The sequence below is a fragment of the Pimephales promelas genome, chromosome 1 (genome assembly GCF_988280905.1).
Source record: "Pimephales promelas chromosome 1, fPimPro1.hap1.1, whole genome shotgun sequence".
Lineage (NCBI taxonomy): Eukaryota > Metazoa > Chordata > Actinopteri > Cypriniformes > Leuciscidae > Pimephales > Pimephales promelas.
Genome location: NC_142769.1, coordinates 15,097,813 through 15,109,341, shown reverse-complemented (window position 1 = coordinate 15,109,341; position 11,529 = coordinate 15,097,813). Strand labels below are relative to the sequence as shown.

General features: G+C 48.3%; 1 protein-coding gene across 1 annotated transcript; it reads left to right on the top strand.

Moving 5' to 3' along the window:
- Nucleotides 1-3,079: 3,079 nt before the first annotated feature.
- On the top strand, nucleotides 3,080-4,622 carry LOC148998383 (uncharacterized). The gene has a single exon (XM_089129398.1). The coding sequence runs from the start codon at nucleotides 3,080-3,082 to the stop codon at nucleotides 4,562-4,564; it is 1,485 nt and encodes a 494-aa protein (XP_088985524.1). The 3' UTR covers nucleotides 4,565-4,622.
- The last annotated feature ends 6,907 nt before the right edge of the window (nucleotides 4,623-11,529 follow it).

Sequence of the window (11,529 nt, the reverse complement as noted above, 5' to 3'; positions counted from 1 at the left end):
CTTAATTTTCATTTTTGGGTGAACTAACCCTTTAAGGAAAAGCAATATCACTCACATTCAATGTGTAAATATACAGTAGATGCTAATTTACCCCACATAAGATTGTACACAAAGAAAACATAAACAGAACATATTTGAAAAAAATAACATACTAATATGCTGTATATTCCCAAAAATGTACTCATAAATGTACTGTGAACTCTTAAATGCATAAGATTTTGATTGCTGAATTAACGTGTGTATAATAAAGTGTTTCCACAACCACTGCCTTATTGAATGGAAATACACTTCAAGGCAATTAGTATGACAACAGCCTTTAACACACTAATATACGCAATTATCAAATTAAATTCACAAATCACATAATAAACAGTCAAATTAATAATCACAAATTGAAACAACATACCTTTAACAGAGTAGTGAGTCAGTAATTAGTACACAGTCATTGGAAGATCTACTCTCTTACTCCTGCATTGAAAGATGCACGTGAAGAAAATTAAGCTCATTTTAACACAGTAGAAAAACCATTTCAAAGCGAAAATCAGCTTATCACACTAATACACAATATGATATAAGCTCTTATCAACACTTTGACGTCATAAATATAGTGATTATATCACAAGAAATTAGTAAATGCAAGATAAGTGTGGGAGAGAAAAACTACCTCTGCTTCTCCGAGCGCACGCGCTAGGCATCTGCGCGCGAATGCTTAAGGAAAAGCAATACAACTTCCTTCTGTGTCTCACTAATTAAGGTCCCCACTACAACAATTGATAGGAACTCCAGATCGGAACTATTGAAGACAATACGTTTGAACAAGTTTTGCTGAAGTTAACAGTTCAAACAGCATTCCCAGACAGCAAACTGACATTGAATCAACATGGAAACGACGTCTCTCATGACATTGAAACAACGTTGATTTGCTCATCGAATTAACGTTGAACCAACGTCAGACGCGGCATTCTTCAAAGCTAAATGAAATCGAAAATTGGTTTGCTTTCATAACGTTGAAACAACGCATTGATTTCAAGTTGATTTTCCGTTAGTTTTGAAAGAATGACGTGTCTGACGTTGGTTCAACGTTAATTCGATGAGCAAAACAATGTTAGATCAACGTTGTTTCGATGTCATATTTCCACGTTGATTCAATGTCAGTTTGCTATCTGGGTTCTCTTTGCACATCAGACAAAATATATGAAATAAACTCAAATGACTAAATCGACCTGCTACACGTGCGAGACGCATTTAGTGTGACCGGGTTGATATATCTATGGCAACCAAACGTCACTGGTGAGACAAACGTGCAACGAACAGACGGTCAGATTACGTTTTGGCAGGGGAAAAACTGATCAGAAAATGTAATGAAAAAGTAACAGAAGTTGTAGAAATGTAGTGGAGTAGAAAGTAGAATAATTGCTGCAAAATGTAACGAAGTAAAAGTAAAAAGTATGCACTATTTATTCTACTTAAGAAAAGTAAAGATACGTGAAAAGTGGAAAAAGTAAAGTAACAAAGTATTTCGTTACATTCCACCACTGACTGTGACAAACTAGTTTCCTCTGATGCAAAACTTTCGACATCCACCTCCTCAGAACTGGATAATCTCAATTCAACATCATCACGTGCCTCTACACAGTCAGAAGTAACCGCCGCAGCGCGTGCTTCCACCGGGTGAGAGGCACGGATCCCGCCGGAGAAAGCCGAGATAGGGCGGGGCCCATTCTCAACATCGCCGGTGAGATCCAACTGCGAACCCCAAGACAAGCGCCGCCGCTCTGCCTCAACAGAAGCGGGACCCGAGCCTTGCCTCGCAGCATACCGCTCTCCTCGAAGAGCGATCGCCACGAGCGCAGAGTTCGCAGAGGAAAGGAGGAAACCCAGCGAACAAGGGACGTCCTCCGGACGTTGCGAACGTCCAATTAGGTCCGGATCTGGTCCGATTCATAACGTTCGCTGGGGGATGTTCGGAGGACGTCCGCATTTGGTCCGGTTTATAACGTTCGCTGGGGGACATTCCGAGGGCGTCCGCATTTGGTCCGGTTCATAACGTTCGCTGGGGGACTTCCGAGGACGTCCGCATTTGGTCCGGTTTATAACGTTCGCTGGGGGACGTTCGGAGGACGTCCGCATTTGGTTCATACCCAGATAGCAAACTGACATTGAATCAACGTGGAAATATGACATCGAAACAACGTTGATCTGACATTGTTTTGCTCATCGAATTAACGTTGAACCCAACGTCAGGCGTGTCATTCTTTCAAAACTAACGGAAAATCAACTTGAAATCAACGCGTTGTTTCAACGTTATGAAAGCAAACCAATTTTCGATTTTCATTTAGCTTTGAAGAATGCCGCGTCTGACGTTGGTTCAACGTTAATTCGATGAGCAAAATCAACGTTGTTTCAATGTCATGAGAGACGTCGTTTCCATGTTGATTCAATGTCAGTTTGCTGTCTGGGTAACGTTCGCTGGGGGACATTCCGAGGACGTGGACTTTACACTTTGACATTATGGCTAGTGCAAATAAACCATGAAAACATAAGAAGTGTTGGTGGTATAAAAAATACTGCCTATGAGCATTTTTAGCACATGTTCAAATATGATATGAGGCTTGAGTGTTCGCAAAAACAATAATAAAAAAAAATCTGAATTAAAAGTGCCATTGTCCCGGAGTGATAATTTGCACCTAGGAACGGGTCATAACTTCAAAATAAGTTTTAGATTAACCGGCATGCGCGTGAAGTTGAGTTGCCATGGAAACGGAGCGTCACCAGTGTATGCAGTGCAGACAAACTCGTACTCTCCCTGTTCCCTATCGAGGGAACTCAAACTGCGTCCAAGTGACACTTTGGGGGAACGCCCCTCAGCGTAGCGTCTCTGAAGCATGAATGAAACTAAGCCAATCTCCGATTGGATCAACGTGATGACGTGATGTGTGACGACACATAGGCGGAAGCATATATAAGGAACCGGCACACACAACATGTCAGCTTTCTGTTCTTCAGCTAAGCGCTCTCTGTGACTGTCAGTCTTATTTATTGTTTGTCTGTCTAAGCATATCTCCCTAAAATCTAAATAATGGCGAGTGTGAATTTCAGGCGGTGTGTGCACCCTTGCCCTCGCTACATCACGGGCGGGGACACACACCAACTGTGTACACATTGTCTGGGAATGCAGCACGCGCAGGCAGCTCTCGAGGGAGCTGCTTGCGAGCATTGTGAGGCTTTACCGCTCCGCGTGCTGCGTTCCCGGCTGGCCCTTTTCAATGAAGAGGGTCAGCCTCGTGAGCCCCGTGGTGCGGGACCCGCGTCCGCCGAGGCGGCGCGGCGACGCTCTTCATGGGGCTCGCAAATGGATCTGTCTGGGGATCCCGAGGCTGCTGAGGCACCTTCTCGGGATTCATCGGACAGTTCCGATGCTCTCGAGCCTCGCGCAGAAGCCCGCTCGGCGGCTTCTTCTGCGCGAGTCGAGGATCCGATGCTTGAGCTGTCTGCTTCCGAGGAGGTGGACGTGCTCAGCATCGAAGGGGGCGGGGACTTCGGGGATGACTCGCCACCCCGTGTCCCCGCATATGAGGAGCTGGTAGAGGTTGTTTCCCGTGCAGTGGCTCATTTAAAGATCGATTGGCCACAAGAAAAGCAGGAAGTGCAAGTTAAAAGCAAATTAGATGAGCGCTTCCTGCAGCACAGGGAACAACCTCATCATCGGGGCTTACCGTTTTTTCCCGATTTGCATACTGAGGTGTGTAAATCGTGGAAGAAACCCCATTCTTCTCGTGTTTCCAATCCCACTATATTAAAATATAGTAATATCATGGGGGCACGAGAGAATGGTTATGGGATGATGCCGCGGGTTGAACAGCCTTTGGCTAATTATTTATCACCTGAGTCGGCATCATCCTTTAAAGCCCCGGTGCTGCCCACCAAGCCATGCAGAGAAACATCTTCACTGGTGGGCAGGGCATATATGGCTGCGGGTCGGGCTGGTGCGAGTCTTCACACCATGGCGCTTCTCCAAGCGTACCAGGCCGACCTTCTTAAGGATATTGATGAGGGCGAGGGACCAACTCCGGAGGATGTGGCGGAGTTGAGGAAGGTCGCTGATTTGTCTCTCCGAGTCACCAAAGAGACGGCCCGCGCTGTCGGTCGCTCCATGGCGGCAATGGTGGTCTCGGAGAGACATTTATGGTTAAATCTGACGGGCATCAGGGAGAAAGACAGGGCTTTCCTCCTTGATGCCCCGATTTCGCCTTCTGGCCTGTTCGGCGACGCTGTTAATACCGTTGTCGACAGGTTTCAGGAGGCGAAAAATCAATCAGCGGCCTTCAAACAATTTCTCCCTCGTCGCTCAGTATCCGGGAAGTCTGCCCCCAGTGGGCAGTCGCAGCCTCAGCCAGCTACCAGCTCCTCCACCTACAGGCAGGTTCAGAGAGAGAGCGTCGCGTCTAGAGCCCCCCCTCAAGGAGCTTGGGGGCATAGACGGCGCTCTCAATCTAAGCCGCAAGCCAAGCAGGGCGACCTGAGGGCCGTCCTGCAGGCTAAGAAAACATCTAAGAGGTCCTAGCAGTGCTAGGATCTCTGCGGGCGGCCCCACCCGTGATGGAGCGACTGAGGTCGTCTCCCTCGCGGAGCCTGCAGGAAATCGATGTTGTTCTCCCGCCGTCAAGTACGTTTCGGGACGCATCGGTTTCCAGCGATCGCAAGCTGCTTTGTCCGCCCCACGAGCCTGCGGACGGGCAGCGATTGCGTTCGCCCATCGAGAATCGTTTTCGGTCCAGTCCTGCCGGAGATTCGTTTCAGGCGGTCGAGAACGAATCCCGATTAATACCCGAAACCAGGCTCGAGAGCCTGGTTCCCTTGGCGAAATATTTCGATGCATGGAAAAATCTAGCGAATATTTCCCCGTGGGCGCTGCGCACGATACAATACGGGTACAGGCTGCAGTTCGGGTTCCACCCACCCAGATTCAACGGGGTGGTCTGGACTGTAGTCAACCCGACGCAGGGTCGGGTATTGGAACAGGAAGTAAACTCCCTGCTGGCAAAGGGGGCCATAGAGCATATTCCTCCACTAGACAGGGAGTCCGGGTTTTACAGCCGCTACTTTATAGTTCCCAAAAAAGATGGGGGGTTGCGTCCGATCATAGATCTCAGATATCTGAACCGCTCTCTGAGGAGATTCAGGTTCAAGATGCTCACTATTCCCATGATCGTGAGTCAGATCCAATCCGAGGATTGGTTCGTCACGATAGATCTGAAGGACGCATACTTTCATATATCCATCCTTCCATCCCACAGGAAGTTCCTGAGGTTCGCTTTCGGGGGCGAAGCGTACCAATATCGGGTTCTTCCATTCGGCCTAGCTCTCTCTCCCCGCACATTCACCAAATGTATGGATGTAGCTCTAGCACCTCTGAGGCTCCAGGGCATCAGGGTGCTCAACTATATAGACGACTGGCTGATTTTGGCCCAGTCTCAAGAGCTGGCGGTTCAGCATCGAGATGTTGTTCTTGCCCACATCCAGAAACTGGGGTTGAGACTAAACACGAAGAAGAGCGTGTTGATACCAGCCCAAAGGACTACGTTCCTGGGAGTGGTATGGGATTCGGTCGTAATGCGGGCACGATTGTCGCCTGCGCGAGTCGAGTCCATTCTGGCCACAGTGGCTGGGATAAAGCTAGGCCAAGCCGTCACTGTCAAGCATTTCCAGAGAGTGCTGGGACTCATGGCAGCAGCGTCCAACATCATTCCATTTGGCCTGCTGCACATGAAGGCCCTCCAGTGGTGGTTAAAAACCAAGGGGTTCTCCCCGAGGGGAAACCCGTTCCGCACAATCAGAGTTACGCGCAGATGCCTTCGTTCTCTGGTTATGTGGAAGAAAGCTTGGTTCTTGTCCCAAGGTCCAGTGTTGGGAGCGCCATGTCGCCGGAAAACCGTTTCGACAGACGCTTCCCTCACGGGCTGGGGCGCGGTCATGGACGGCCGCTTCACGACAGGCCTATGGCGGGACCATCATTCCTCCTGGCACATAAACTGCCTGGAAATGTTGGCGGTCTCCCGGGCTCTGAGGAGCTTCCTGCCGGACCTCAGAGGTCATCACGTCCTCGTGAGGTCAGACAGCATGTCAGTGGTGGCCTATATAAACCATCAGGGGGGCCTGAGGTCTCGCCCTCTATGCAGACTGGCGCATCAGATCCTCCTGTGGTCCCAGGGGAAACTGTTGTCTCTGAGAGCAACATACATCCCGGGAAGTCTAAATCAGGGAGCAGACGTCCTGTCGAGACAGGGGCTGAGGCCCGGGGATTGGAGACTTCACCCCGAGGTGGTGGAGTCGATATGTCAGAGGTTCGGCCCTGTGGAAGTGGACCTGTTTGCGTCTCGAGAGACGACCCACTGTCCGCTGTGGTTTTCCCTCACCCCTCCAGCCCCAGTGGTGGCTGCTATGGTGCAGACGTGGCCGAGGCCGCGTCTGTATGCATTTCCCCCGATCGCTCTGCTCCCGGGAGTTCTGGAAAGGGTCCGTCGCGACGGGATCAGTCTACTGTTGGTAGCCCCGTTGTGGCCGGCCCGAGTATGGTTCTCGGACATAATATTGCTCCTAGACGGCCCTCCGTGGGAGATTCCCCTCAGGAGGGACCTGCTGACACAGGCGGGGGGCTCAATATTTCACCCTCGGCCGGAGTTATGGAAACTGTGGGTCTGGCCCCTGAGGGGGCACAGTACCTAGAGGCCGGCCTGTCAGCTGGAGTAGTGGAGACCATACTCAGCTCTAGAGCTCCCTCCACGAGGAAACTGTATGGTTTAAAGTGGAATGTGTTTATTGATTGGTGTAGGAGGCGTGAGGTTGACCCAGTTAACTGCCCAGTGGCTTCAGTGCTGGAGTTCCTCCAAGATCGCTTCTCCTCTGGTCTTACCCCGTCCACGCTCAAGGTGTACGTGGCTGCCATTGCGGCTTTCCACGCTCCGTTGGGTGATGGGTCTCTGGGGAGACACCAATTGATCGTACGTTTCCTCCGTGGAGCTTGGAGGATGAGACCTGCGGCTCGTACCAGGGTTCCCCCTTGGGACCTGGCAGTAGTTCTAGAAGGATTGGCTGAGGCCCCCTTCGAGCCACTGGAGTCGGCTGAGGCCAAGAACCTAACGCTGAAGGTCGCTTTTCTGTTGGCCATCACTTCTCTGAGGAGGGTGGGAGATCTTCAGGCGCTCTCCATATCTAACGAGTGCCTGGAGTTTGCTCCAGGCAACATTAAGGCCATCCTTCACCCTAGGCCTGGCTATCTGCCTAAGGTGCCATCTAATGTGGCACGGCCTACGGTTCTGCAGGCATTTCATCCCCCACCTCACCTGACGGCGGATGAGGAGAGACTTCATAGGCTCTGCCCTGTCAGAGCACTAGGGATATATATTCAGAGGTCCTCTTCATGGCGGAAGGCGGACCAGTTGCTGGTATGTTTCGGGTCGCCCAAAAAGGGGTTTCCGGCCTCAAAACAAACCATCAGCAACTGGATTGTCAATGCGATTTCCACAGCTTATCAGGTGCGCGGTATGCCTTCACCTTTGGCTGTGAGGGCCCATTCCACTAGAGGCATAGCATCCTCTAGGGCCCTTCTCGCAGGGGCCCCCATCCAGGAAGTCTGCGATGCAGCTGGATGGGCTACCCCACATACCTTCATTAGGTTTTACAGCTTAGACATTCCGTCGACACCCGGCTCTCTTGTGCTCGCGTCCTGAGTGTGCCTGTGAGCAGCTTCACACCAGGACAGGCAGGGCGCGTTGTGGCGTAGTGGGTACTCGTTCCCCCAAAGTGTCACTTGGACGCAGTTTGAGTTCCCTCGATAGGGAACGTCCTCGGGTTACGACTGTAACCCTTGTTCCCTGAGAAGGGAACGAGAACTGCGTCTCGTGGCCACGCCTTCCCCTGCCTGGGAGCGCTTGCTTCATCACAGAAGCTGACATGTTGTGTGTGCCGGTTCCTTATATATGCTTCCGCCTATGTGTCGTCACACATCACGTCATCACGTTGATCCAATCGGAGATTGGCTTAGTTTCATTCATGCTTCAGAGACGCTACGCTGAGGGGCGTTCCCCCAAAGTGTCACTTGGACGCAGTTCTCGTTCCCTTCTCAGGGAACAAGGGTTACAGTCGTAACCCGAGGACGTTTTCACTGCTTTCAGGTGAGTTTAGTCTCTAAAATCACACAAATAATACACACGACTGTTCTTGACACTTCTCTTAATTGTAACTTACGCTTCTGTTTAATATTTACTTTATAGAAATGGGCTAGTGCTAGTGTCCATTAATGGACTTTTTCGGTTAGTGATGCTAACCGTTTTCAGAAGAGTTAACGTCCCAGATAGCAAACTGACATTGAATCAACGTGGAAATATGACATCGAAACAACGTTGATCTGACATTGTTTTGCTCATCGAATTAACGTTGAACCAACGTCAGACACGTCATTCTTTCAAAACTAACGGAAAATCAACTTGAAATCAACGCGTTGTTTCAACGTTATGAAAGCAAACCAATTTTCGATTTTTATTTAGCTTTGAAGAATGCCGCGTCTGACGTTGGTTCAACGTTAATTCGATGAGCAGAATCAACGTTGTTTCAATGTCATGAGAGACGTCGTTTCCACGTTGATTCAATGTCAGTTTGCTATCTGGGGTAGGCTAACTTTATAGCTGAGGTTTTGATATTTTTGTAGCCTAAATATTTTGCTTGGAAGTGAGCTAAAAACGTACTCAGATAGCAAACTGACATTGAATCAACGTGGAAACAACGTCTCTCATGACATTGAAACAACGTTGATTTTGCTCATCGAATTAACGTTGAACCAACGTCAGACGCGGCATTCTTCAAAGCTAAATGAAAATCGAAAATTGGTTTGCTTTCATAACGTTGAAACAACGCGTTGATTTCAAGTTGATTTTCCGTTAGTTTTGAAAGAATGACATTGGTTCAACGTTAATTCGATGAGCAAAACAATGTCAGATCAACGTTGTTTCGATGTCATATTTCCACGTTGATCCAATGTCAGTTTGCTATCTGGGTTGTTGTGTTCCTAGATCGTTCCATGCTGATGCCCTGCTCAGTAGCAGAGTTGAACTGACCATCATCTGAACCTGGCAACCGGACACACGCAAACACGCTCTTTTTTGATAATGAAAATAAAATTATTTTGTTTCCTGATATTCCTTGTTGTGTGTTTGTTCCTTGGGTAGTTAATATGTTAAAAAGACTTCTAGTGAACGTTAAAGTTCACTATAGAAGTCTGAAAAGTCCCCGAATGTTTGCTGAACGTCCCGCAAATGTCCCCCGCGACGTCATGTGAACGTCCCGCGAACGTCCCCCGCGACGTCCTGTGAACGTCCCGCAAACGTCCCCTGCGACGTCCTGAGAACGTTTAAAGAACCCTACACGAAGACGTTCAGGGGACGTTCGCAGTGGACGTTCAGGGGACGTTCTGGGGACGTGTTTTTGTTAGCTGGGATGAGAGGTTTTGATATTTTTGTAGCCTAAATATTTTGCTTGGAAGTCAGCTAAAAACGTATGTTTTTAACATAAAATGTTACGTTTTATTACTGTTAATTGATGACGTCACTTACACGGCTGAAACTAGCTAATGGTTAATAAATATTGATAAAAAGAAAAATTATGTGATTTCAGCAGCAACAAGATAACTGTTGGCTTTGTGACAAATGGTTTGTTGTGTTCCTAGATCGTTCCATGCTGATGTCCTGCTCAGTAGCAGAGTTGAACTGACCATCATCTGAACCTGGCAACCGGACACGCAAACACGCTCTTTTTTGATAATAAATATAAAATTATTTTGTTTCCTGATATTCCTTGTTGTGTGTTTGTTCCTTGGGTAGTTAATATGTTAAAAAGACTTCTAGTGAACGTTAAAGTTCACTATAGAAGTCTGAAAAGTCCCCGAATGTTTGCTGAACGTCCCGCAAACGTCCCCCGCGACGTCCTGTGAACGTCCCGCAAACGTCCCCTGCGACGTCCTGAGAACGTTTAAAGAACCCTACACGAAGACGTTCAGGGGACGTTCGCAGTGGACGTTCAGGGGACGTTCTGGGGATGTGTTTTTGTTAGCTGGGAAGCGCTCGCAATGCTCAAAATCGACTCCCTCGAGAGCCGACTGGGTTGCTGCACTCCCAAACAAGCCACATATAGCTATACTGCTCGCTCATATTGGTTTTTTAATATATATGTATATATAGTGAGAAACTCTGTCTAACTGTCTAAAACAGACAAACACAATCGATAGATTTCAGACACATACAGAGCTTGCTGAAGTAACAAAAGCTGGCGGCTTGTGTGCTCAGGGGATTTTTATAGATTCCTGGTCGATGACGTCACTCGCCATACGCTCATTCTCTCCATTGACTGATTTCATTCATGCTTCAGACGCGTCACGCTGAGGGCGTTGCGATTACACGCAGCGGTAGTCCCTGAAGGGGAACTATCTGAACTATACAATAGATGTACTTAAAAAAGGCAGAATCTATCATGTCTGAGAGTTATCATCCCTTGTAGGGGAGAGTGGGGTAAAGTGAGACATTTTTTTACATTTGCTCTCCTCTAAGTGAGCTAAAATGATATATCAGTATGATTTATACATTTCCCATTAATTCAGGATGTTTTCTACCTATGGAAATTATCTGAATGTATTCAGGACGAAGGGCAGTGAAAATATGATTGTTTTTAAAAAAGTGGTCTTGTGTCTCACTTTACCCCAGCTTAGGGGTAAACTGAGACAGACCAGAGAAATCAAGGGGATAAAGTGAACCAGCTGGGGGTAAACTAATTCACTTACTTTTTATCAGAGATCTAGCTCCCTGGAAAGTGGACGACAGGTATCAGTCAGGAGTGAGTATGGGTGTGGTTAAAAGAAGAAAAGTGATCTTGACAAATACATCCAACCTAGGTTGGAGGGCCCTTTACGAGGGCAGACTCGTCTCATAGTAAAGCCTGGAGAAATGCCTACATATAAACTGTCTAGAGTTGAGAGCAGTCACTCTATCGCTGAAAGCCTTTCTCTCTGACTTGAAAGGCCACCATGTCCTGGTCCGGACAGACAGCATGGCAGTGGTGTCCAATATAAATCGCCAGGGCGTTCTCAGGTCAAGCAACCTGCACCCCATGGCCAAAAAACGAATTTTATGGGCTCAGCACAACCTGTGCTCCCTAAGGGCGGCACATGTGCCAAGCATCCTGAACCAGGGTGCGGATATGTTATCCATAGACAATTTTCCCCCAGGAGAATTGTCTCTTCACCCACAAAAGGTTCAGCTAATATAGAGCATTTTCAGCGAGGCAGAGGTCGACCTCTTCGCCTCAGAAGAACAGGGGTGTGCTTGCCCATGATTGGCCGAGCCATTCGCTCAATGCATTCCTTCCAGTCACGATGTTACCACAGGTCATCGAATGGATCAGGGAGAGCAAGTGTGTAGTGCTACTTATAACCCCTCTCTAGAAGACCCAGTTATGGTTCTCCATGCTGGTACCGCTGCAGTG